This window comes from Vipera berus (assembly GCF_964194415.1).
Source record: "Vipera berus genome assembly, chromosome: 2".
Classification (NCBI taxonomy): Eukaryota; Metazoa; Chordata; class Lepidosauria; order Squamata; family Viperidae; genus Vipera; species Vipera berus.
The window spans coordinates 273735788-273763506 of record NC_138203.1 but is presented as its reverse complement, the minus strand read 5'-3'; the positions used below and the strand labels follow the sequence as shown (position 1 = coordinate 273763506).

At 46.5% G+C, this 27719-nt stretch overlaps 2 protein-coding genes across 3 annotated transcripts in view; one reads left to right on the top strand and one right to left on the bottom strand.

Moving 5' to 3' along the window:
• Positions 1–2823, top strand: part of LOC308663938 (uncharacterized protein) — a 20635-nt gene extending 17812 nt beyond the window's left edge. Inside the window, exon 9 of the mRNA XM_081320758.1 lies at positions 472–2823. The gene's annotated coding sequence lies outside the window, so the exon portion shown is untranslated. The remainder of the gene's footprint in view (positions 1–471) is intronic.
• LOC308663940 (uncharacterized protein) lies at positions 51–27719 on the bottom strand. 2 transcript variants are annotated; one of them, XR_014025548.1, is made up of 6 exons: positions 27567–27719; positions 20927–21053; positions 17301–18476; positions 15949–16210; positions 13867–14814; positions 51–594 (listed from the first exon to the last, which is right to left on the bottom strand). XR_014025548.1 is itself a non-coding variant. In XM_081320761.1 (5 exons), the coding sequence occupies exons 3-5, from the start codon at positions 18084–18086 to the stop codon at positions 14132–14134; spliced, it is 1731 nt and encodes a 576-aa protein (XP_081176887.1). In that variant the 5' UTR covers positions 18087–18476; positions 20927–21053; positions 27567–27719; the 3' UTR covers positions 12458–14131. The 2 variants fall into 2 exon arrangements, 1 of the variants encoding a protein (XP_081176887.1); XM_081320761.1 differs by lacking the exon at positions 51–594 and having other exon boundaries at positions 12458–14814.

Genomic DNA, 27719 nt, shown 5'->3' with positions numbered 1-27719 from the left:
GTGACAGCTTTGCCAAAAAACAGACATTTACTTCTGGTTGCTGGCAAAACTGGTCCGTAATGAACCATCGGTCCAGTTAACGACTGGAACAGCAGAGCCATAAAAATCAGGTCAGTCACATGGGTTGCCTGTTTTTTGACCATTTTATTTATTTATTTATTTATTTTAATTCCATTTATATCCCGCCCTTCTCCAAAGACTCAGGGCGGCTTACAAGCTTAGCAGTAGCCTTCATTCTATGTATATGCCTGCTTATTAGGGCTTTCACACACACACCCCAAGCGGCATTATTACAAAGTCAGCTTAATTGCCCCCAACAATCTGGGTCCTCATTTTACCTACCTCGGAAGGATGGAAGGCTGAGTCAACCTTGAGCCTGGTGGGATGCGAACCTGCACTAATTGCAGGCAGCTGGCAGACTCCATTATGGTGGTAAGCTGAGGATTGCCTGTCTTTTCTCTTTGCCTACAGACAATTTCTTCACATAAGGCCGTTCCTGTCTTCCAGTTCCTGATTTTGCCTTTGGAGAAGATGATGATAGAGATGCCGAAACAGCCCGGCGGTTGAAAGACGACAGCATCCAGTGCAAAACCCCTTTTATCCAGGATAAAAAAGAAGAAGAAGAAGAAAGGGGGGGGTTTAGAGTCCCAAAGCTTTATACAACATCTTTAAAAACAAACTGGGGGGAAAAACACAAGTGTTTTTCTGTCTCCTCCAGTATTAATGGCCATTTTACTCATCCAATTTGTACAGCTCTGGGGGCAGAGAAGGTGCCTTTAATCAGATTAAAAAATATAATTTTATTACTGTCAGAAAGACCAGCAAGCAGCATACAGAAATTTTGGAAAGTCCTTTTTTTTCAGCATAAGGAAACGAAGATTATCCAAATTTTTGCTTCAGGTCTCTGCATTCCCCACTATATGTAGTCATTTCCATTTCCCAGCTTATGACACACAGAATAAGCACGGACACAAAACGTGTCAGCAGTGCCCTAATTTTGGCCTGGTAGCAGTTACAGTCCTTAACATTCAGCCTCGCTCCCTGACAAATGTTAAAAACAATATGATCAGGAGAATAAGAGGAATGTGGAGAATAACACACACACACACACACACACCTGTTTCTGCTTCTCCTGTCCCATTCACAGGGTGTCCTTAACTAAGATATTAATGTTTTTTGAATCCCATGTTGATCTTTTTTTTTAACAGCTTAATTCGAAAGCATGTTTTATAACCAGGGATACGCTGATATTTGTGACCAGAGGTGAAACCTTTTTTTAAAAAAGTGAGTTGCAAGAGAAGTCAGCTATTAAGGTGCCATTGAGAGCAAGTTTTTTTAAGGATGTGTTTGTGCTCCTTAAGCAAACAGAAGCGTCGAGGGCTAAATTTTGCACATGCTGAAAAACAAATTAGATGGGTTTCTTAGCCTTTAAGTCAAGGGTAGTCAGTCTTGGCAATTTTAAGACCTGTGGACTTCCAACTCCCGGAATTCCCAATTCTTGTCTGGAATTGAAGTCCACAAAGTCTCAGAGTTACCAAACTTTGATACCCCTGTTTTAAGCCATAAAGAAGATAATAAGCTGTGAGAAGATGAACGTCCTTGCACAGAGAGCTGTCGGAAGGAAGGAAGGAAGATTTTGCAAAAAAAATAATGCAAATATACAACTGTCTAGCATATTCAGGATTCAGAATCCAGCTGTTAGTAATGTCACTTGAATATAAAGATTTTGTTTGTGAGGTTCAAAAGTGAACAGCTATTCTGACTCCTATTACTTCCACTCTCTCCCCCCCCCACCCACCCCACCCACCTCTCCTGTTTTTGAACGTCTCTTGATTCTTTTCCTTACCTAAGGAGTTTTATTCTCACATTCCACGCAGTCAAAATCCCCTTGGAAATTTCTTCCTGAGCATTTCTTCCATAATTGTTCTCCAGTGATGAGATTGAGAGAGAATTACGCTATACTACAAAGTGTAATAAAAGTGTAACATAGGGACACGGTGGCTCAGTGGGTTAGGACGCTGAGCTTGTCGATCAGATGGTCGGCAGTTTGGCGGGTCGAATCCCGAGTGCCGCGTAACAGAGTGAGCGCCTGTTACTTGTCCCAGCTTCTGCCAACCTAGCAGTTCGAAAGCACGTAAAAAATGCAAGTAGAAAAATAGGGACCACTCCGGTGGGAAGGTAACAGCGTTCCGTGCGCCTCTGGCGTCTAGTCATGCCGGCCACATGACCACGGAGACGTCCTCGGACAAGCGCTGGCTCTTCGGCTTTGAAACGGAGATGAGCACCGGCCCCTAGAGTCGGAAACGACTAGCACGCATGTGCGGGGGAACCTTTACCTTTACCTTACAAAGTGTAAAGTTAACTCGGGAGTCGGGTTTGACACCTACGGACTCTGCATTTTTCTTGACGAAACACAGAAAGAGTTTTTGCGGTTTGCCTTTTTTTACTGAGGTCTTTCCCAGCTTACAGCTCTGGCTCTCCTGGTGGCCTTTTGTCCAGACCTGAACAAGATTCCAGCCTGCTTTAACTTCTGAGCTCAAGACATTCAGCCAGGTCCTGCCACCTCCTGCAGTTTGAAGTTCTCTTACAAAATTATCAGTTCCAGGACTTCCTCGTATTTGGTAGAAGTGACATTTTTAAAAAAAAAAAAAGTGATTGCAGAAATGAAGTCTGCCTTGTTGAATGTACCGTGTCAGACGAGAATTAATGAAACCTGAGCACCAGGGCTTGAGTTACTTTGCAACAGCCGACAACGTGTAATTGATTTTTTTTTCTCCATTGGAAAAAGCTAACGCTGAATAATATAACTGACAGTTACAATGAGGGCTAGTGTTTTTCTTTATTGATCTGTTGTCAGCTCTGTGTAGGGGAGGGGGGGGGTTGGTGTGTATGCAAACCTTGCACATTAAGAACTTCTGGTAATAGATATTTAAAATGGGGGGGCAGGAAGTGATCTAACAAGCCCATTTAACTGCTGCCTTTTTAGATGGTAAAGAATAAGGAAGTTTTGAAAGTTTGAAAGCAAAATCTGTTCAAGGATTAAACATCCGATTGTTTTACCATTCTAATTCCTGCACTGGAAAGACTTAAGATTGGCATTATCATTACTGTGGATCATCAGTTGTCATCATGCTGCTTCTGCTTGTTTCCAAACAGCCAAAACTGTTTTCCATGCCTTAATGCAGGGGTCTTCAAACTTGGCCCTTTTATGACTTGTGGACTTCAACTCCCAGAATTCCTCAGCCAGCATGCCTGGCTGAGGGATTCTGGGAGTTGAAGTCCACAAGTCATAAAAGGGCCAGGTTTGAAGACCCCTGCCTTAATGGAATCAAGAACAAAGGGTTCCATTTTAATGGCTATATTAAAATAGTAATAAAATTGAAAAGGTTATCGTATCCCCTTTCACATCCCAGTCTGCAAATGACAGAACCACTAATACAATTGGATTTCTAACTAAAGTTGTTATTAAGAATTTAACTGCTTTCAGAGAAGAAGAAAAAATACTAAGACGGAAAGTGTCTTTAGAGCAGATCAGAGTTCTCTTGAGATCATCTAGCTCAACCCCTTCCTCAGTGTATTTATTTTATTTTATTAAATTTATATACCGCCCTATTCCCGGAGGACTCAGGGCAGTGTACAGGGAGGATTAAAACAAACATACAAAAATTAAAATCAGATTAAGACAATTAATTAAATGAAGTCCCTGAAATTTAAAACTAAAACCCAATACAAATTAAAACCCCTCAGCCTGGGCCAGACAGCTCAAAGAGCCAAGTTTTCAGGTCCCTGCGGAATGAACGAAGGTCGGGGGCAGTCCTAAGTTCCATAGGGAGTTGGTTCCATAGGGCCGGCGTGCCCACAGAGAACGCTCTTATAGTGTAGGCTCCACTATAACATCTTTTGACAGATGACTTTTTAGCTTTGAAGATATCTGGTAGAGGAGGACTCGCCAGTTCATGGAGCAGCCAGTTCCCCTGGCTCAAACTATTGAAAAATTCCTCTTGGTATCTAACTTTAAATTTCCTTCCTTGCAATTTTAACATCTTGGTTGTAGTCCTCACCAAAGCATGATCTTCTTCTTCTTCTTCTTCTTCTTCTTCTTCTTCTTCTTCTTCTTCTTCTTCTTCTTCTTCTTCTTCTTCTTCTTCTTCTTCTTCTTCTTCTTCTTCTTCTTCTTCTTCTTCTTCTTCTTCTTCCGATCCAGGTCTCCAAAAGGGATTAGCTTGAAGCTCTGGAGGATATACAGTTTCTAGCCTGCTATTTTTAACCACTGCACTAAACTGGTTCTCATTTTAAATAAGCAGGTCACATTATTGAAATACAGAAATTGCTTTTACCGCATTTTAATTGCTTTTATTCAGTTGCTTTTCGAAGACGTACATTATACTGAAGGTCCTGGTGGGAAGAAAGGTGTTTTGGAAATATTTTTTTGATATTAAGAAACCAGACCTCATGAGGTAACCTCTAGTCCAGGGGTAGGCAACCTCGGCTCTTTTATGACTCATGGACTTCAACTCCCAGAACTCAGGAATAGCTGGCTCAGGAATTCTGGGAGTTGAAGTCCATGAGTCATAAAAGAGCAGAGGTTGCCTACCCCACACTGAGTCAGCTATGCTGACTCAGGAATTCTGGGAGTTGAAGTCCATGAGTCATAAAAGAGCCGAGGTTGCCTATCCCTGCTCTAGTCCATCCTGAGGGGTTTTCCTCAGCCTAGTCTTCCATGATTACCTTCCCAATTTTAAAATTTTCTTCAGCTACTTCTGGAGAAGAAGGAGCATCCACTTGAAAAGGCTGGTATTAAGCTTCAGCAGAAATAGCAGAAATGATACAGGAGACAGCAAGACCACATCCTGAAATTTACAAACTTTATTGGATATTTTCAAAACTTGAAGAAAAAAAAAACAATCCAAGAGCGATTCTGCATTTTTTAAAAAAAACCTGTTTAAACAACCTTCCATACTGTAAAGATATATAGGGGTGGTCTGGGTGTAGGAGGAAAATAAGATCAGGTAAAGTATGTCCTTTTGGATGAATCTTGCTAAAGAGTTTCAAAACGCTACTTTTCCTTAGACTGCTCGGATGTCTGAAAGCATGTTAGCCTGAGGATCCTGGCTTTCAAACTTTTTTGCCTCCGGGGAACTATTTTCATGGGGAAAGTTCTGCAAGAAAACCCCTGAGCAGTTTCTCAACCTCCACAACTTTAAGACGTGTGGACTCCCAGAATTCCCCAGCCAGCCATGTTTGTACCTCTTAAACTTGGCGAGGTTGAAAAAGTACCTCTGAGTGTCTCTTGCAGAAGTGTTGGGTGCAGCAAAGCAGAGGTCCCCAACCTTTTGGGCACCTGGGACTGTTTCCGTGGAGAGAGGTTTTTCCACGGACTGGAGGGGGTGTGGTTTTGTGTGCGGCCTGCATCTCGAGGATGGGGCTTTGTTTGTGGGCCTGGTTCCTGGCCCGCCGCAGCCCAGTAGTGGTCCACGGACAAGGGGTTGGGGACCCCTGCAGCAAAGGATTTGGGGAAATGATCCTCTGCAGAGGATTCTGGGAAAATAATACACATGTGTGCCATTACATGCACCAATTTCCTTGCTAGGCCACCAGGACCTCATCCAGGATCCTTCTGGAGAGGCCCCTCCTTGGTGTGGCAAGAAAAACAGGCCTTTGAGGACTCAACCAGCTCAGGCTGCAGATGAGGACTCACAAGGCAAAATACGCTCGTTGCTGTGAATAGAAAGCAAGGATGTCAGGGAGAAGGTTGAGCTGCCCCAAAGAAGAGGGAGTCAAGCTATTCTCCAAAGCACCTGAAAGCAGGACAAGAAGCAATGGATGGAAACTAACCAAGGAGAGAAGCAACCTAGAACTAAGGAGAAACTTCCTGACAGTTAGAACAACTAACCAGTGGAACAACCTGCCTCCAGAAGTGGTGAATGCTCCAACACTGGAAGTTTTTAAGAAGAGACTGGACAGCCACTTGTCTGAAATGGTATAGGGTTTCCTGCCTGAGCAGGGGGTTGGACTAGATGACCTCCAACGTCCCTTCCAACTTCTTCTGATGATGATGATGATGATGAGTGTTGTTGCTATCATATCAGCGTTTTACACACAAAGGGATTGCCATGTACTTTAGGGAAGCAAGCAGGTCACATCCCAACAAAATATACCTCCTAGATATTAAACCCAGCAGCTTGCTAGGACTGAGCTGCAGCAAAAAAATGTTTTGTCCCCAACTCATCTTGCTTACTAAGACCTAGAATACTGCATCCATTTTTGGTCAACATATTATAAAAAAAATGTTGAAAAAGCACATAAAAGAGCAACAAAGATCATCAGAGGGCTGGAGGCTAAAACATATGAAGAACGGTTGCAGGGGCCTTCCGGTAGCGCTGCCGCACCGAATGGCGGCGTTTCTGAAGCCGCCCGATCTTGGGATGCGTTAGAGCGCCCGGAGGCAGCGAAAATCAGCTGTCCCGTGGCGCCAAAGTCTCTCCCTCGGGAGAAGGAGAAGCGAGCTTGTTTGGGTAGAGGTAGAGCTCCTGTATACTGTCGCCTTGCCTATTTAATTTATATGCAGAGCACATCATGAGAAAGGCAGGGCTAGATGAATCAAAAGTTGGAGTTAAGATTGCCGGAAGAAACATCAACAACCTAAGATATGCAGATGATACCACTCTAATGGCAGAAAGTGAAGAGGAACTAAAGAGCCTCTTGTTGCGAGTGAAGAAGGAGAGTGCAAAAGTTGGGTTGAAACTTAACATTAAGAAAACCAAGATCATGGCATCCGGCCCTCTCAATTCCTGGCAAATAGATGGGGAAGAAATGGAGGTAGTGACAGATTTTATTTTCCTGGGCTCCAAGATCACTGCAGATGGGGACTGTAGCCAAGAAATTAAAAGACGCTTGCTCCTGGGGAGGAAAGCCATGGCAAATCTAGACAGCACACTAAAAAGCAGAGACATCACCCTGTCAACAAAAGTGCGTATAGTCAAGGCTATGGTCTTCCCAGTTGCAATGTATGGCAGTGAAAGCTGGACCATAAGAAAGGCTGAGCGCCAAAGAATTGAGGCCTTTGAACTATGGTGCTGGAGAAGACTCCTGCGAGTCCCTTGGACTGCAAGGCGATCAAACCGGTCAGTCCTAGAGGAGATCAACCCTGACTGCTCTTTAGAAGGCCAGATCCTGAAGCTCAAACTCAAATACTTTGGCCACCTAATGAGAAGGAAGGACTCACTGGAGAAGAGCCTAATGCTGGGAAAGATTGAGGGCAAGAGAAGAAGGGGACGACAGAGAATGAGGTGGCTGGATGGAGTCACTGAAGCAGTAGGTGTGAGCTTAAATGGACTCCAGAAGATGGTAGAGGACAGGAAGGCCTGGAGGAACATTGTCCATAGGGTCGCGATGGGTCGGACACGACTTCACAACTAACAACAACAGAGCTCCTCTGTGATTCCCCCAACGAGTTTGGGGGCTAACAGAGTGAGTTCCCTCAGAGCCCAGGCTTTCTCCGCTCCCAGGACGCTTTCACTCCATAAAGGAGTGGAACTAGACACGACAACTACATCTGCTGCTTAGATGGGACTGTATTTTTTTTCTTTGAGAAGCAGGCAGAGCGAAGCAGGAGGATTTGAATTTTCAAGTTGGATTTTAACTTTAACTCAGACTCATTATCTTCTTCAAGTTTTAAGCTGATGGAAATGGAGTAAAAATGGTGCTGGAATGTTGCTTTCTTGTGTGAATTGACTGTTTTGGAAAATTGTTATATTTTGCAACATAGCAAGAGATACAATTTGCAACTGATTCTACCCAGTATCCGATTTTGTGTATTTGAAAGCTTGTCCTTTTTTTTTATTGAAGGATAAGGAACTTTGGGAGAAAAACTTTTATTTTTTCTCCCTTCTCCTTTCTTTTTTCTTTTTTTCTTTTTGAACTTTGATTCTGCTGGGAGAAAGAGGAAATCGAAACCTAAGAGATGGCTGCGAGGCGTGGGGGAGGCCCTACAATCTCTAAAAGTGTTATTTCTTCACCTTTACCACAAGCTGCAGGGCAGACTACAACGCAACCTACAGTACAACCACCTTCCCCACCACCACCTGCATTTACATTGGCAGACATTCAGCAAGTTGTGATGCAGTCAACACAAGTATTAACACAAGTATTACAGCAAGAAATAAAGGAAACAAAGGAAGAATTTGTTAATGAAAACAAACAGATGAGGGAGGATATAGTGCTTGCACTTCAGGGCTTGGCTGCACATACTGAACAGAAAAATTTACCTAGAGATGTAGTGATTTACTTTTCCAGGAGATCAACTAGAAATTCTATTATCCAGGCTTTTTATCGGGAAAGATTTCAAATTGCAGGCCAAGATATTATAATTTTAAAGGAGATACCTCCAAAAATTCTTAGAAAAAGGAAAGATTTCACTTTTCTGTCCGATGAGCTTAAGAAGCGACAAATTCAGTTTAGATGGGAAATACCCAATGGAATTGTGGTGAATTATGCAGGGACAAGGTACAGGTTGAATACAATTTTAAAAGCAAAAGATTTTTATACTAAGGTCCTTAAAGCAGGCTCACCACCGTCTCCTCGAGTTAAAAGAATAGAAGTAAGACAAGAAGACAAACAATTGAGTGAAGGGGCAATGTCATTGCCTCTTGAGGAGATGCGGCAGGCTGAGATTATGGAGCAGAGTTTGGCGTTAAAGGAGGACCCGAAAGAACAGAGGATGACTAGGGCTACATACAAGCGTATGGAAAAAGAGCAAAAACAGAAGCTTGTATCTGGTCTAACTACGCAAGATGCGGCTGTTTCAGAGCCTGTGGGAGGAGCACGTCCAAAGAGAGCAACAGGTGATCTTCAGGCTATGTTCCAAAGGCTCCTGGTCACCAGAGATGGTGAAGTTCCTGACATGGAATGTTAATGGCTTAAATTCACCACAGAAAAGAAAGAAAGTATTTTATTATTTGAAACAACATAAAAATGACATTGTTTGTTTACAAGAGACACATATTGCATTAAAAGACCAAAAGTATCTGGCTAATTCCCGATTGGGAACACATTTTGCATCTTTTGCTCTGGACAAGAAGGCTGGAGTGGTCATTTATTTAAGAAAAGATTTTTCGGCTAGATTAATTGAATCGGACAAACAAGGGAGATATGTTAGTATTGAATTAAATTAAATTAAATTAACAGGTTTTGAAATAGTAAAAAAGGTTAAGTATTTGGGAGTGTATATTGCAGCTTCAAATGTAAAATTATATAAGAATAACTATGAAACATTATGGTTGAAGATACAAAGGGATTTAAATAATTGGAAAAAATTACAATTATCTTTACTGGGAAGAATCGCAGTTGTTAAAATGAATGTTCTGCCGAAGTTTCTCTTTTTGTTTCAAATGATGGCATCTGGATCCCAAAATGTTGTCTAACATGTATCCTAACTTACAGTCTAAATGCTGGAGTTGTGGTAGTTTAGAAGCCACCTATTTTCATATGTGGTGGACTTGCAGAAATATAAAAGCTTTTTGGGTTAAAATTTGGTGGAACATTCAAAAGATTTTTAAGAGAAAGATAAAGTTCTCTCCGCAATTGTTTTTATTGGGCATTGTTGTAGATTGTGATGTTAAAGAAACCAATTTGATGTTGAATTTGATAACAGCAGCACGGTTACTGGTGGGACAATACTGGAAGAAGGATAGTTTGCCTACTATAGAAGAATGGGTGTTTAAAGTATCGAATCTTGCAGAAATGTCTAAGATTTCTGCTTATTTGAAGGATCATTCACAAGAAAGATATATTTCAGTTTGGAGGAGATGGATAGATTTTATTATATGGGACTAAAAAGTTCCATTTAGCTTATGAGTAGATTTTAGAGGGATATTGTTATTAATTTTAGTTTAGTACTTTGTATGTATCTATGTTAAAGGGGAGTTAAAGCACATTATGAATTTGGTTAATTTTATATTATGGATAATTTTTAGTTAGAATATGATTATTATATCTATAACCCTGTATTTAGCTCTGGGAAGGGGGGAGAAGGGGGGTGGTTTGGGGTGGGTGGGTTTTGGAGGTATGTATTGTAAAATCTTTTTTGTAAAACTCTTTAATAATAATAAAAACGAACGGTTGCAGGAATTGGGCATGGGCAGTCTAGAGAAAAGAAGGACGAGGGGTGACAGGATAGCAATGTTCCAATATTTGACGGGCTGCCCCAAAGAAAAGGGGGTCAACTTACTTTCCCAAACACCAGAAAGCAAGACAAGAAACAATGGATGGAAACTAATCAAGGAGAGAAACAACCTGGAATTAAGGAGAAACTTCCGAACAGTGAGGACAATTAATCAGTGGAACAACTTGCCTTCAGAGGTTGTGGGTGCTTCATCACTGGAGGTTTTCAAGAAGAGACTGGACAGCCACTTGCCTGAAATGGTATAGGGTCTTCTGCCTGAGCAGGGGGTTGGACTAGAAGACCTCCACGGTCCCTTCCAACTCTGTTATTCTGCTTGCTGTTCATTGCACTTCTCTCTTCTGCTCTAATTTTAAAGGACCCAGGCCTTTTTTAAAAAAAAAATTGCTAGCAGACATTTTTCCACAGTGGAATTATTAAACGTAATATCAGTTCCAGATTTTTTTGGGAGGGAGGGGGAATAGACAAAAAACAAGGGGTCCTGTTCTCCCATCCACTTGCTTTCTCCGGGCCCAATTGGCACCAAGGAGTTTGGGGTGCAGAGGCTGCAGTTCCCTCTCTTTTGCAGATAGAATAAGGAAAAAGAGCATCTGACTCTTCCAGTAGCTGGAAGGCCTCTCCCATTTCTAGCCCTGGTTCTGGAGAGATGCAAACCTCTGGATCCGTCTGACTTTGTAATAATGCCGCTTGGGGTGTGTGTGAAAGCCCTAATAAGCAGGCATATACATAGAATGAAGGCTACTGCTAAGCTTGTAAGCCGCCCTGAGTCTTCGGAGAAGGGCGGGATATAAATGGAATTAAAATAAAAAAATAAAAAATAAACCTGCCCAAGCCACCAAAATCCAATTTCCTCCCTTTGCCACCAATGGAACATTTCCCACCCCCTTTCCCTGTTGCTTTGAGAAAAGGTGACCCGCATTTCTCCTGGGGGGCAGGGGCACTTGGATGCCTCAAAGCAGTGATGGCGAACCTTTTAGAGACTTGAGTGCCCAAACCGCAACCCAAAACCCACTTATTTATCGCTAAGTGCCAGGGCTGCATCAGCATTGTGGTGCCCTCGGGGGGGGGGGCAGGGAGGCGCCTCTGAGTGCCACCTCCGGCATGCAAAACCCGAGGGTGCAAAAACGGCTGCCGCAGCGCTGCAGGATGCAGATACACCCTGCAACAGGGCAGGGCTAGCGAGTATCATGCAGGCACTAGCCCCGCCCCATTTGCAGCGCATGCGTGCTCGCGGCCCCGCGTGCACGCATGTAAAATGCTTCCTTTCCCCTTTTCTTCCAGTCCACCAATCCAGGGCTTTTCAACCTTTTCACTCATTGTACCACTTTTAAGATATGGCAATATCCGAGTACCACGTCGCCTAGCAAGGCGTCAAAAACGTGGTGACCGAAAAACAAAAAAGGAAAAAAGTGATGAAGTACAGGTAGTCCTCGACTTACAACAGTTCGCTTAGTGACTGTTTGAACTTACAATGGCACTGAAAAAAGTGTCCCCCAAGCCACAGCCGAGCAAGACACCTGCCTGCCTGCCCGGCAACGCTCTTCCTCCTGTTTTGAGGTTTTCATTGTTGTGAGCATTTCTGTTGAGGATTGGCAGTGGGGCTGGAGTGGGGGGTGTTTGGTTATTTCCCCCTACCCCTCTGCTGGGTGGTTGCAGCAGGTTTTGGTCACTTCACATGACCCTGGGACACTGTGACCATCATAAATATGAATCAGTTGCCAAGCGTCTGAATGTAAATCACAAGACCTTGGAGATGCTGCAACATTCCAGCTGACTGGTGCTTCTTCTGGGCTCAGAAGCGCCAGAATCAGCGCCGAGCTCCAGCTGGAGCCTGGCGCTGATCCTGGCGCTTCCGCTGAGCCCTGACAGCCCTGCAGCTCCAGCCGTCTCTCGCTCAGGTTTGTGCGGTGCTGCCACTGGCTCAGCTCATTCCCCTCCCCTGCTACCACTATTCTAGGATGGTCGCGTACCACCTGCCAGGTGCCAATGTACCACAGGTGGTACCCGTACCACTGGTTGAAAAGCCCTGCACCAATCGACAATGTTTGGTCACCTCTGCTCTACCACCTCTACTCGAGCTTGCTAGTTGGCTGCTTCACCCCCTATGTGCTGGGTGGGGCTCCTTCTCCAGGTTTCGGAGGCCTGGTGGACCTGCAGCTGGCGGTGGTGGCACACGTGCCAACAGAGAGGGCTCCGAGTGCCGCCTCTGGCACGCATGTCGTAGGTTCGCTACCACTGCCTCAAAGGGATGACTGTGCTACAGAGGCAAAAGGGCAGTCTTGGACAATCTAGTTTTATTTATTTGCACGTATAAACATGGGCACCCCAGCCACGCTGCAGCTGGCTGGCTAAAGAGCACTAATTGAGAGCAGGAAATTGGGAGACAAGCCTCGAGATCCTCAGACGTAGCTGGAATTGTGGTTTGGGCTCCTTGATCCAGGCCAGCCGTTCATCCCCCAACTTAAATCACTTCCTGGGCTCAGCAGGACTTTTACCTTGCAACGCCAAAAGTCATTTAAGATCGGAAAATGGTGGGCCTTGCCATCACCCCCGGCTAATTTTGAAGCCTTTCTACCCAGCGCATTGGGGACAAAGTGAGCTTTAAAAAACACACAAAAAACCCCAAACGCACAAATGAGAAACAAGAGCAGGAAAGTCGTGGTTCTTTTGCTGTCCGTTTCAACCGGAGGTGTAAAATGCTACGTCCAGAATACAGGCAACAGGCTGGCTAATGTTCAGTTTACTGGATTTTTTTGGGGGGTGGGTGGGTGTTTTTTTATTTTATTTTTTGAAGTGGAAGAAAAAGAACTAACTTGTCAGCAAAAGCAGGGTTAAAAAAAAACAGGGCTGGGAACTCTTTACATTGGAAAATATAAAGTTAGCCTGCCAGAAATAGCCATTTATTTCAAGATGTCCTCCCTCGCTGTAGAACCAAACAACGGTGCACATTTTTTTTTAAAAAAAAGAAAAAACAGTATTAGGATCTAGAAAAACAAGACAGCCCGATGTAACTGAGACTTGGGAGAGGAATGTTAAAATGTTTTTCAGCAATCCAGCCTGATTTAAGATCTGCCAAAAAGGGGTGTGTGTGTGTGGGGGGGTGTATTCCAGAGGTTACAAAGGATCTGCCCATGAAGTCAGAAGCCACCATTTTGGAGGTCGGGCTGGGACCTAAGCTCCAGATGTTTTGATTTAAAAACATTTAGCACACCTCGAATCCTCCAGCCTCAGTCCCTGCCCTCCCATCTGCAAAATGGGTATAAAAGGGATCTCCCTCAAAAGCAGCAGCTCAGTAAATACTGTACTTTCCCCCACCCACCCCCCATCACTGTTTTAACTTTGCAAGCCTGTATATTTTGATTGTTGGAACCAACTGGGTTCTTCAATATTAGGCCGTGTGTGTGTGTGTTTGTGTGTGTGTGTGTGTGTGTGTGTGTGTGTGTGTGTGTATACATACATACAATAAATATAATAAATAAATTGTAATTGAGAAATGGGAAGACGAGTAGCGCCTCTTATGGCCATTTGAAGAGCTGATACAATTCCCACCGCCCTTCTTTTAATTACCGGAGAAGTAAAATGACCTTAATAGTTATCTGCTGTTTAAGTGACTATGTAAACAAGTGACTATTTTGCAGATGGGCAAATGCAACTTGCCCCAAAGCTGCACTGTTATTTAGTCCCACCTCCCACAGATCAAACTCTTTGCTGCTTTCTTTTCTTTTATCATCTGCAACCACGTGGACTTGGAAGCCGGCAGCAATCCTTCTTACGGGCCTGAAGCTCTGCCTTACACTTTCTTGCATAGATAGATGGGCTGTCCTCCTAACACACTAGGGACAGAAAGAGAGAGAGAGACACACACAGTGGGGGGATGTCTGCCGGGCTCGCAACGGGAAATCAAATTGAAAAACTACCAGGTTTTTTTTTTTAAGAGCGAGCTACGTGTCCTCAGTCCCACGTCTTCCTTTTGGTGCCCCTGCCGGGCCTGGCATCAAGGCCACGGGAAGCGGCATCAGAAGTGGAAGGCTTTGGGGAGTCAGGCGCAGCAGCCTCAATGGGTCCAACGGTGGGAGATGGCTCCAGGACTGGGTCACCGCTGCCACCAGGCAAGGCCACAGGAGGCACCGGGCAAGGGACGACCGGACCGGTCACCGGCTCGGAAGGCATGCCAGGGACGTGGCCGGACGGTACTGGAGCTCCAGGCTCCGGAGGGCCCCAGGGCGGGTTGCCGTACCCTGTGTAAGAGCTGTAGTTGGCATAGGCGCCTTGGGCAGGTGACCTCTGACCCGTAAACACCTCTGCAATGGCGGCCATGGTGGAGGTCTGCCTTCCCAGGAACTCCGCCAGGTCGCCGTGGGAACGCTCAATGGCGTCGACCATCAGCTGGGCCGTGGCGCGATCCTGCCGCCGCTCCTGCTTGCGGTACTGCCTCTCTTCCTGCCTGGCCCTCTCGAAGGCCTTCAGATCGTGACAGTGCAGGCCCCGCATGGCATCCAACAGCATCGAAGGGGCCCGAGAGGCCGACTCCACCAGCTGCATGCTGGTCTCCAGGCGCTGCTTCCGGTTCCTCATCCTCCGGTTCCGCATCCGCTCGGCGTTGGTGAGGGGCCTCCGGAACTCCTGGATGGGCCCTGAGGGGGCAGGATTGGGATAGGGGGGGGCGGGGGGAAGACGCAGAAGGGTGTCCAAGGGGAGAGGAGAAGGAAACCAATTAGATTCCTGTTGGAGACCTGAGATTTACAGCAGTGGAAATCGTTTCTCTCTTTAATCTCCCATCCTACGGAGAGGGGGAAAAAAGCATTAAAAAAAATGCAATGTTGGCTTGTCTAGTTCCAAAGCCGAACGCTGGGGCTTCTTGGAGGATGACTGCCCTGGGGGTGCCCTGCCTTCCTAGGAACCCCAAAACTTCTAGTATCAATAGGATTAAAGGTAGTCCTTGACTTGCAGTAGTTTGTTTAGTGACCGTTTCAAGTTACAACGGTGCTGAAAAAAAAAGCGACTTATCATTTTCCACACCACCGTTGCACCATCCCCGCGGTCACGTGATCAAAATCCAGACGCTTGGCAGCCGGTCCGCATTTATGACGACGGTTGCCGTGTCTTTCCCCCCTCCCCCCTGGGGCACACCATCCCCTTTTGCGACCTTCTGACCCTGGGACACCGCAACTGTCGCAAATATGACTCCACTGCCAAGCCTCTGAATTTTGATCGCGTGGCAACGGTGATTAAGTGTGAAAACCGGTCATAAGTCATTTTTCCCGGTGCCGTTGTGAATGGTCTGAACGGTCGCTAAACAAACCGTTGTAAGTCAAGGACTACCTTTAGTGCATTTCTTCCCTTTGCGGACAAGATAGAAAACCACCTTTTTAAAAAAAAAAAACTAATTTTTCAAGACTGGTTGAGAAGTAGATCCATTCCAAGACCCCAAAAGATTGATTTCCCTGCTTGAGGCACGGAAAGATGCAGCTCCAAGCCCATGACTCTCAACCAGCACAGCTCTGCCGAAGGAAGTTATGGGAACTGGAGTCCCAGAAGCAGAGGTCTGTAGCTCCCCTAGAACAAAGGTCCCCAACCTTTCGGGCACCAGGGACCGGTTCCGTGGGGAGAGGTTTTTCCGCAGAACGGAGGGTGCCTGGTTTTGTGTGCTGCCCGCATCCCACGGAGGGGGCTTGCTTGTTTGTGTGGACTGGCTGCTGGCGTGCCGCAGCCCAGGACTGGTCTACGGCCCGGGGGTTGGGGACCTCTGCCCTAGAAGATCGCCTTACCGTAAGGGCGGAGGGCGGCGCCATCGTCTGCCACCGACTTCCTGCTGATCATCCTCTGCCGAGCATCTGTTGGCACTCGCTCCGCCATAATAAGATGGGGAGCCGACTGCCCGATGGCAGGGTACTGGGACTGCGGTGCCAAGGGTGGGTACTGCATGGGCAGCGCCACCATGGGGTAATGGACCTGCTGCGTCATGGCCGGATACTGGACAGGCGGTGGTCGGGTAGGGTTCACCAGGACCTCATCGAAGGACCACATCACCTGAAAAGGGCAAGGTAAAGGTAAAGGTAAAGGTAAAGGTTCCCCCGCACATGCGTGCTAGTCGTTTCCGACTCTAGGGGCCGGTGCTCATCTCCGTTTGAAAGCCGAAGAGCCAGCGCTTGTCCGAGGACGTCTCCGTGGTCATGTGGTTGGCATGACTAGATGCCAGAGGCGCACAGAGCACTGTTACCTTCCCACCGTGGTGGTCCCTATTGTTCTACTTGCATTTTTTACGTGCTTTCGAACTGCTAGGTTGGCAGAAGCTGGGACGAGTAACAGGCACTCACTCTGTTACGCGGCACTCGGGATTCGACCTGCCAAACTGCCGACCTTCTGATCGACAAGCTCAGCGTCCTAACCCACTGAGCCACTGCGTCCCTGAAAAGGGCAAGAGGGGAGGTTAATTCCAGCTTGCTTCTCTATTGGGGGAAAACGCTTTTCTCTGAGGGACCTGGCATAATAACTAAATGAAATATACACCAACTCTCTTCAGTCACTTTCGCTTCCACAAATTAGCTTAATCCTGCCTTACGATGCAAGTAGTCCTCGACTTACATGCTTAATGGAGTCTGCCATTTACGACCTCTTTTTGTGGCGGGCGTGAGGTGAATCTGGGTCGTGAGCTGAACGCCAGGATCGTTACGCAAACCCATTGATTGTTCCGGGGCGTTTTTGCTGAAAAACAGAAGTAAACGCCTGCTTTTCGGCAAAAAAAAATTAAAACAAAAAATCATCAATTGCGGATGCTGCAAGCAGCCCTAAGTGAGGCCGCTTGCCAAGCGCCCCAAATGCAGTCATATGTTGGGGTGGGTGGGTGGGTGGGGTGGGCGTCAGAATTTCAGAATCGGGCTGTGCCTTTTGCGGGAGTCTGTCGTAACTCTGAACGCTTGCCAAGCAACCGTCTGTCGTAAGTCAAGGACTACCTGCTAAGGTAAACTCGACTAATAACTATACCTATTTTACCTCCTAGCGCGCTCTCTTAACTGTTTCGCTGCTAGTTGTGGTTCTGATGTTTTACATCGCCCTGCAATCAACCCGGGGAACGAGGATGGTTTTTGAGCAGATGGGACCGTGCGCTCAGGTTTGTTACCCGTTGCTCTTTCCTTTGGCTCTCTCTCTGCCGCACCAGGAACTCTTCCGAGAAGGCCACCGCTTGGCTGCAGGTCTCCGGCCCCCGTTCCCGGACCCAGCTCTGCATCTCCCTGGGCAGGATGGTCAAGAACTGCTCCAGGATCAGAAGCTCCAGGATCTGCTCCTTGGTGCGTCTCTCTGGCCGGAGCCACTCGTGACAGAGTTCTTGCAGCTGCCGACAGGCTTCCCGGGGACCTTCGGCCTCCTGATAGCGAAGACGCCGGAAACGCTGGCGCCGGATCTCCGCGTTGGCCGTCCCTTCGGTCGGAGCTTCTTCCTTGAGGCCCCCGTAGCTCCTCCGTTCCCGCTGCTCCTGGCCGCTATAGACTGGCGGCGTTCCCCTGCTCAGGCCGGGCAGAGTCTGGCCTCCCCATCCTCCCGAGGGCCAGGGGCTGGGGCTGGCCGGGGGCTCGTAGGGGGCCTGGAAAGAGCTGTTGTCCCAGGGCAGGGCCTTGGGTAGGGCTGGGTTTCTCCATCCCGACGGAGGATACTTCGAAAACTCCTGTCTGGCGGGAGCCCAGGGGTGGGGCAGGAGAAGTTCATCCGGCTCCTGTTTGACCTGGCGCGAAGCCTCTCCGGATAAGAACTCCCGCCTGGAGCCGATCTGAAGGAAGCGGGAGACTCCGCCCCGCCCCATCTCTTGCGCGGCCGTGTCCTCCATCTTCGGGGCCGGCCGCCGGCTCGGCTCGGCAGCCCCCTGCAGCTGGGGGTGAAGGGCAGCTGTTTCTCCTCTCCCCGATGCCATTTGGTCCCCGGCAAGGGAGGCCTGCGTCTCACCTCGGGACGAGCGAGGTGAAGCCCTGGGGCCCTGGCGGGAAGGAGGGCTGGCCCTGCCCGGCGGCCAGCGGGGGGTGCAGTGAGAACTGCAGGGCACGGAGAAGATTTTGCCTATGGGTTCCTTCTGGAAGGGAGGGGAGGGAGAGCCGCTCAGGCCCACCCACCCCCTCCGCCCTCTCAAAGCAGGAAAAGTAGCCGGACCCCAATCGCCAGAGCCGCCGTTTTCGGCCTTGCCCCTGCCTTTACAACCGAAGCATCGACGGCTGGGTCCAAACAGACGGCATCGTTCCCAGGCGGGGTCTCATGGTCTTCATGAGAACTAGCAGCAGCCCGTGGAGATGTGTGGCTCCCTAAAAACCTAAGGGACATAAAACGTTGGGAGAAAAGTCTTTTATTTCGACAGAATCTATCTCCGGCTGTTTCCGTCCCGCCGTTCTGGAAGAAGGTTCTGGACTCTTGAGGGGGGTGAAATGTTTAACAGGAACAAGTTAAAGCTTTTCCTGTGTCTCTGGGCGGCCTTGTGCAACTGCTCCCTGATCTTAGGGAAGATATAACAGAATAATGGAGTTGGAAGAGTTGGTCTTCCTAGTCCAGGGGTGGGGAACCTTGGCTCTTTGATGACTCGTGGACTTCAACTCCCAGAATTCCTGAGCCAGCCATGCTGAGGGGAAAGGGAGAGGTTTCCATGCTTAGCCATGCTGGCTCAGGAATTCTGGGAGTTGAAGTCCCCGAGTCATCAAAGAGCCAAGGTTCCCCACCCCTGTTCTAGTCCAACCCCCTGCTCAAGAAGGAGACCCTACAGCAGGGGTAGGCAACCTTGGCTCTTTTATGACTCGTGGACTTCAACTCCCAGAATTCCTGAGCCACCATGGCTCAGCTTGGAAACTCTTCCTTTCCGCACAGCATGGCTGGCTCAGGAAGTCTGGGAGTTGAAGTCCACGAGTCATAAAAGAGCCAAGGTTGCCTACCCCTGCCCTACAACCATTCAAATGAATGTCCAATCTTTAAACATTTAAAAATACTGCTTTAAACCAACGTTTGGTTTACAACTATTTTTCAAGCCCAGGTTGGCTGGGGAATTCTGGGAATTACAATTCTATATTTCTGGGAGTTCACAGATCTTAAGTTGCTGAGACTGAGAAACACTGCCTCGGATGCCCTGGGGTTTATCTTCTACAGGTAGTCCTTGACTTACAACAGCTCATTTAATGACCGTTCAAAGTTACCACAGCCCTGGAAAAAAGTGAATGACAATCGTTTTTCACACTTATGACCACTGAAGCATCGCTGTGATTACCAAACTCAGACGCTTGGCAACTGACTCTTATTTATGACAGTCACAGAGTCCTGGGGGGGTCATGTGATCCCTTTTATTTATTTATTAATTTTATTAATTTTATTTGTATACCGCCCTTCTCCCGGAGGACTTCTGATGAGCCAGGTTGAGGGGGTAAGCCTGATTCACTTAACAACCATGTGACTAACAACCACTGCGGCGATTCTCTTCACAACTGTGGCGAGGAAGGTCCTAAAATGGGGCAAAACTCATTTCGCAAATGTCTTGCTTCACAAAAGAAAATTTGGGCTCGAGCGGGGCCGTAAGTCGAGGACCACCTGTAGTGAATTCCACGGTATAAGAATGTCATCTGCTGACAAAGACACTTCTAGTTTCCCTCCCATTTCTGTCAGGATGAGTTTTGTGAGCTGGATAACTAAGGGACTATTCAGCTGGAGCAGGGGTGAGGAACATTGGCTCTTTTATGACTTGTGGACTTCAACTCCCAGAATTCCTGAGCCAGCCATGCTGAGGGAAGAGTTGGAAGAGTTTCCAAGCTGAGCCATGCTGGCTCAGGAATTCTGGGAGTTGAAGTCCACGAGTCATAAAAGAGCCAAGGTTCCCCACCCCTGGTGTAGGGTCTCCTGCTTGAACAGGGGGTTGGACTAGAACAGGAGTGGGGAACCTTGGCTCTTTTATGACTCGTGGACTTCAACTCCCAGAATTCCTGAGCCAGCCATGCTGTGGGGAAAGGAAGAGTTTCCAAGCTGAGCCATGCTGGCTCAGGAATTCTGGGAGTTGAAGTCCACGAGTCATCCACGAGAATTCCTGAGCCAGCATGGCACAGCTTAGAAACTCTCCTTTTCCCCTCAGCATGGCTGACTCAGGAATTCTGGGAGTTGAAGTCCACAAGTCATATAAGAGCCAAGGTTGCCTACCCCTGAGCAATGGGAGGGCTAAAAAGTTTTGTCCTGTGGCGTCTTCTTATTGCCTATGCTCTTCATTTCCTGTATAAACCACACGGAAGGTTTTAGGTGAGAAAGCGGACTGAGGGGGGGGGGATGGGAAATAATGTAGATTAAATGTCTGTTTCTTCTTCAGCAGGGCCTAACTACGACTGTTGGCTAAGTAGCGGCTGAATCATTTAATGACTTGCAGAGCCCAACCAAAAACGTTTAGCCAGACGGCAGCAACCCGGTCTTTCAGCCAGTGGCTTTCAGTGGGGGGAAAAACATCCACAGAAAATGGAGGCATTTCTAAAAATGGGCCCAGGAAACTTTGCATAGGTTTCATTCGCTAATAGCAAAAGCCACTTCAGGCTGGTATATTGTTTCATCGTGCTTTACAGCAGGGATCCCCAACCCCTGGGCTGCTCGCATGCCTGCCGTTCACATAGAAGCATCCCCTCTGCCCCTCCCCACCCCCAGGCCGCCAAGCTGGAAAGGTTGGGGACCCCTGCTTTACCGCACACTCTGAGTGGTTTACAATCTCAACCCATCGTCCCCAACAATCTGGCTCCTCATTTTACTGACCTCGAAAGAATCAAAAGCCGAGTCAACCTTGAATGTGGTCAGGATCGAACTCCAGGCTGTGCGCAGAGTCAGCCGACAATACTGCACCACCGCTGCACCACCAAGGCTTAAGGGAAGATTTTGGTCTCTCCAGTAAAAAAAAAAGATGATCTGATTAAGTTGTTGTCATCCCCCTGCACTGTCCTTAATTGCTCCATCCTCCCCCCCCCCAAAAAAATGTCTCCCAAAATAACAGGCATCACTGGAGCTTTTCAAGCTAAGTTGGATAGCCATTTGTGTAGGATAGTCTTAACGATTTCTGCACTGGGCAGAGAGTTGGACTAGATGACCTCCCAGATCCCTTCCTGTAAAAGATGACCAGGCTGAGCCTGAGGGAGGGGTCAAAGCTATTGTAAGTCACAAGTCCCTGCATGCCCACAAGAGATCGAAATCCAGCCCACCTTGAATGCCTCTCTTATCCTCCCCCCCAAATTTCCCTTGACCACTAGCTACTCAGATTCTTTACATTAAATCTTTATACTCATTTATACTGCCTGAATCTCATGATTTCCCCGGCACTTGACACTGCCAACATGGGTTTTGTGAAAATTTACACACACCTTGCCCAAATGTACAGTTGCTGGCTATCAAAAAAAAACGGGGGGGGGGGGGAAACTATCTCACCAAACAAAGCAGCTCAAACCCTGGCAATATCTCTTGCTTTTCAGGAACAAATTTTTCCAGCCATACCCCGATCAGGATCTGCACAGAGAATACAACTTTGTCCTCACGGGATGTTCAGCATGTGTATATTAGCATGTGTGTGTATATTGTTCCTGGTGTGTGATATTGTAGATAGCGTTAAGATAAACCACCATTTAATACAAACCACTGTTTACTGTGTTTACTCCTGGGTTATCTCAGCGCAATAAGACTGCGCGCGCTCTGACAGGCTATGGGCTCAGAGAGAAGAGAAAGCCAGTGGGAGCTTGAACCCAGAGCCAGAGGAGTTGTGGTTTGTAGTGGCTTGTGGTGGTAGCATGATACATGGACTCCATCAGCGTAATGGGAGGAGGCTTCATAGTATCTCGTCTGAATGAGACAAACTGCCTCTCCTGGTGTCTGAAAATGGAGATGTATCTGCAAAGGGAGGAGTTGTGGATGATAGTTACTGATCCACCTGCAGCCCTGGATGATGGGGACCGGAGAAATCAGCAAAATCAAGGTGGTCATTAACTGACTCGCACCCAATTTTATGACATTTCTGCTGCAGCTGTTAACCAAATCACTGCGGTTAAGTGAATCATGTGGTCCTTAAGCAAGTCCAGCTTCTCCCCCCCCCCCGCTGACTTTCCTTCTCAGGAAGACCTGAGGTGATCACGTGACCCCAGGACACGGCGTGCGTCATAAATACATACCAATTGCCAAGCACCAGAATTTTGATCGTGTGACAGCAGAGATGCTACAACCGTTTTAGTACAAAGGCCTGGTTGTAGGTCACTCTGCTCGGTGCCATTGTAACTTCAAATACGTTTCCCCCAAAATAAGACTTACCCTGATTTTGGGGGGGGGGTTTACGGCTAATATAAGCCCCTCCCCCACCTGCCTCGCCTCACAACCGCAGCAGAAGCAGGCCGGCAGCCATGCGGGCTCTTGCTGGACGGGGCTGTTGATGCCGCCGTCGCAAGGTGAGGCAGGTGTCACGAAAAATATAAGACACCCCCCAAAAATAAGACCTAATACCTCTTTCGGAGGCAAAAAATAATATCAGACCAGGTCTTACTTTCAGGGAAACACGGTAGTAGCTAAAATGAATGAGATCATAAGTTGAGGACTTCCTGTGGGCTGCACACACACAGCAACCTAAATTCAGTCTGCTTTAAGCTCCTGGTTGGTTTTTAATCCTTTAATAAACTGTAGAAAGCCGGTTCAATTAACTGACACCTCAGTGTATTGTGCAAAGCGGTATTACGGTAACTTGTAATTGTGCAGGTTTTGCGCAATTACAAATTACAGGAGGATCCAGCCATGGAGAGGTTTAATGGAACTAGCGCCATCTCCGTTTCCTATCGCGACAGCCAATAAGGATCTAGGAACCCCCTAAGGCAGGGGTGTCAAACTCAATTTCATTGAGGGCCGTATCAGCATTGCAGTTGCCCTCAAGAGGCCGGGTGGGTATGGCCAGGGTGGGCGTGGCCTATGCGGTGGGCGTGGCTAGAGTGCGTGTGGCCTACTGGGTGGGCATGGCCAGCTCTACATCGTTCACATCAAGGGTGCCTATGGGGGCCTGGGCAGGAGTGGGACAGATCTGAGGGTCTCTGGCAGAAGGAGGATCTCTGGGCCAGGGCCAAGGCAGCGGGGGCCGTTCCCTCACTGTTTCCAGGATGGCTTCGCGGGCCACATGAAACCACTTCACAGGCCGGATCCGGCCCCCGGGCCTTGTGTTTGACATGTCTGCCCTAAGGTTACGAAAATAGCAGCCTATTTACTTCGGTGCCCTTGTATCAAAATGCGCTAGAACGTGTGTGGCTATTTAAATGTCCTTATTTATAAGAGCCAAACAGTATGCTTTTTTCCTCTAATAATCCATAAGCTGTTTTAAAAGCCATAAATAAATGCTAGTCCGTGGGAAGGGAAAACAGTACTATTAAACAGCCTGGCTGCCTTAATTATCCTGCTCTCTTCTCTATACTGCTTATATATTGGAGTCAGAAGACTTGTAGGGAAAGTCTCTGCTATATTATATTCCTGACAGTTAGAACAATTAATCAGTGGAACAAGCTGCCTCCAGAAGTAGTGAACGCTCCAACACTGAAGGTTTTTAAGAAGAGACTGGAAAACCATTTGTCTGAAATGGTGTAGGGTTTCCTGCCTGAGCAGGGGGTTGGATTAGTAGACCTCCAAGGTCTCTTCCAAATTATTATTATTATTATTATTATTATTATTATTATTATTATTATTATTATTATTATTATTATTATTATTATTATTATTGTTGTTGTTGTTGTTGTTGTTATTGTTGTTATTATTATTATTGTTATTATTGTTATTATTAATCATTGCAGTCAGCCAGATGTTCAGACTGGATTTGGCATTTTTGTCTACCTATCAAATCCTTACCAAGGACCTGGGATAGGCAGATGTGGATGTTTGATGGTATTACAGATATCGTCGCAGGATGAAAGCAGTTCCAAGAAAGGCCTTTTGCAATTGACTGATGGCGAATTTGTCAATGCCAATGGTGTTCAACTGGTGCTCCAGTGGTTTTGGGATTGCACCCAAGGCGCCTATTACTATTGGTACTATTGGTACTACCCATAAAAGGCCCAAGTTTGAGGGGAAAAAACCTCAAAATCAACTGCAGAAACAGCTTGTGGAAAGCAGACAGGAAAAGTATGTACTCAAAGATAGCATAAGCGACAAAAGGAAATTATGGCAGGAAGCAGATGGTATCAGAAGGCACTTTACCCCATAAGAAAGAATAACTGGGCTGGGTGCCAAAACAGAATAACGGAAGACACCTTGGAGGTCTTCTAGTCCAGCCCCCTGCTCAGGAAGGAAATCCTATACCATTTCAGACAAATAACTGTCCAGTCTCTTCTTAAAAACTTCCAGTGTTGGAGCATTCACCGCTTCTGGAGGCAGGTTGTTCCCCTGGTTAATTGTTCTGTCAGGAAGTTTCTCCTTAGTTCTAGGTTGCTTCTCTCCTTGGTTAGTTTCCGTCTATTAGTCTTGCTCTCAGGCGCTTTGCAGAATAGGTTTTCCCTCTCTTCTTCGTGATAATCTCTCAAATACAGGTGGTCTTCGACTTACAACAATTCACTCAGTGACTGTTCAAAGTTACAACAGCACTGAAAAAAGTGACTTATGACCTTTTTCCACACTTACGACTATAGCAGCATCCCCCATGATCAAAATTCAGATGCTCGGCAAATGGTTCATATTCATGACCATTGCTGTATCCCAAGGTCAACTTCTCCACTGACCTACATAGTCACTGGGGCAAGCCAGATTCACTTAACCACCATGTTATTAAGTTATCAACTGCAGTGATTTGCTTAACAACTGTGGCCCGAAAGGTCGTAAAATGGGGCAAAATTCACGTGACAACTATCTCACTGAGCAGCAGAAATCTTGACCTCATTTCTGCTCATAAATCGAGAACTATCTGTATTGGAAGACCCACCATCGTAAGACTCCAGCCTTCTAATCATCTTTGTTGCTCTTCTCTGCACTCCTGTTTCTAGTCTCTCAACATCTTTTTGGTCGTGGTGACCAAAACTGGATGCAGTATTCCAAGTGTAGCTTTACCAAAGCAGTATAAAGCAGTACGAACACTTCACATGAGCTTGATGCTCTCTCTCTGTTGATGTGGGCTAGGCTTTTTGGGCAGCTGCAGCACCACCTTGCTGGCTCATATTTAAGTGGTTGTCCACTAGGACTCCTAGATCCCTCTCGCATTGTACCTGTTGAGCCAGGTACTTCCTAGTCTGTATAGTGCATTTTGTTTTTCTTGCCTAAGCGCAAAAACCTTACTTTTCTCGCCACTGAATAGCATTTTGCTGTTCAGGTCTGTCAAGATCTTTTTGCATCTTGAGCCTATTTTCTAAAATGTTGGCTATTTCCCCCCCCCCAGCTTGGTATGGTCTGCAAATTTGGTAAATAACCCTTCTGTTGCTTCATCTAAATCACTGATGAAGCTGTTGAAGAGTACTGGGACTAAAAGAGAACCTTGGGGTATTTATTATTTATTTATTTTATTAAACTTATATACCGCCCTTCTCCCGTAGGACTCAGGGCGGTTCACAAGGTTTTTTAAAAACAATGCAACAAATTACAAAAATTAAAAACAATTAAAATGATTACACTAACCTTGAAATAAAAACCCAATTACAATTAAAAATACAATTAAAACCCCAGTTAACACTCTCAGTCTAGGCCAGAAAGCTCGAAGAGCCAGGTCTTCAGGTCCCGGCAGAATGAGTGAAGGTCAGGGGCAGTCCTAAGCTCTACAGGCAGCTGGTTCCAAAGGGCAGGGGCACCCACTGAGAAGGCCCTATCCCTGGGTATTGTCCGCCGGCAATCTTTTACCGGCGGTACCCTGAGAAGACCCTCCCTGTGGGAGCGCACAGGACGAAGGGAGCTTGATGCCAGCAGCAGGTGTTCCCTCAGATATCCCGGACCCAAGCCATTTAGGGCTTTATAGGTCATCACCAGCACCTTGAAGCTCACTGCATACTCACAGAAATGGAAAAGAGAGCAACAGAAATCTTGCAGTATTTCTGCAAAGGGGAACAAGCAACTGTAAAGAAATAGCGCTTTCTCCTTATTCGGCCGATAAGTAGCTTTAGGCAATAGCATCATTGCATAATCTTGACGTTGGAATATGCAAGCAAAAGACAGCAGGTAAAGTTATCTTGCCTGCCTTTGTGCTCACATATTTCCTTTGTGCCCCACATGTTATTTCCTCTCTCCTTGTCACCCAACCACTTCTGCTTTTATTATGTTGCTCGGATGACAGGATGCCGAAACCAGCCAGCCAACCGACAAAGCTACAGGCGTGCTCGGCTGCAATGTCCTTTATTTGTATCTTCTGCATTTTGTCTATTTTGTTAAGAGTCTCATAGGTGAGATAAGCGACTGTATAAATCGAACGTATTTATTGATGCATTCATTTTGTATGTCTCCCACCTCAGCAAAGGACTCTGGGCAGTGAACAGTCTGCAAATAGATTTCCATCATAAGGACCAGAAAAACAAAAAAAGGGGGGAAAATTAAAATACACAGCAGCCAAAGATCGTTACCATCATCTTCATCCTTTCTTCTAGTAAAGAATTCTATCCTATTCTATTATTCTATTCCTTCTGTTGCGTTCCTTTCTATTATTTCTATTTCTATTATTTCTATTTCTATTTCTATTATTTCTATTTCTATTATTTCTATTTCTATTCTACTATTCTATTCTATTCTATTCTATTCCCATTCCATTATTCTATTCTATTCTATTCTATTTTCTATTCTATTCATATTCTATTCTATTCTATTCTATTCTATTCTATTCTATTCTATTCTATTCTATTCTATTCTATTCTATTCTATTCTATTCTATTCTATTCTATTCTATTCTATTCTATTCTATTCTATTCCCATTCCATTATTCTATTCTATTCCCATTCCATTCCATTCTATTCCCATTCCATTATTCTATTCTATTCTATTCTATTCTATTCTATTCTATTCTATTCTATTCTATTCTATTCTATTCTATTCCCATTCCATTATTCTATTCTATTCCCATTCCATTCCATTCTATTCCCATTCCATTATTCTATTCTATTCTATTCTATTCTATTCTACTATTCTATTCTATTCTATTCTAGGGTGGGACTTTCTTTCTTTGGGATGTGGCGATCCTCACTCCTTTCAATACTCCCACCTCAGCAGGCGCCCTGTCAGGCATGGGGAGCAGGTGGACTACTAAACCCATCACCTCCAGCTAGTGAGGCTGGGAACGTTGGGCTCTGCATCCTACAGAATAGGAAGGCACCAGGTTGTTGGGGGAGGGGGGGTTGCATGCGAGCCCCCCCCCTTCGCCTTCTTCGCTGCAGGCCCGTCCCGTCCCGTCCCGTCTCCTCCCGTTTCGCCGCCCGCCGAAACTCACCTCCTGCCAAGCGGAGGCCGCAAACGGGCCGGCCTCCCCCGCCTTCCGCTGCCCAGCGCCCAACTTCAGACAATCCGACAGGCTTTCGTAGCAGCCACTTCCTCCCAGCCAAGAGGAAAGGACAGGAAAGGGAAATGAACGCCGCCGCTCGCA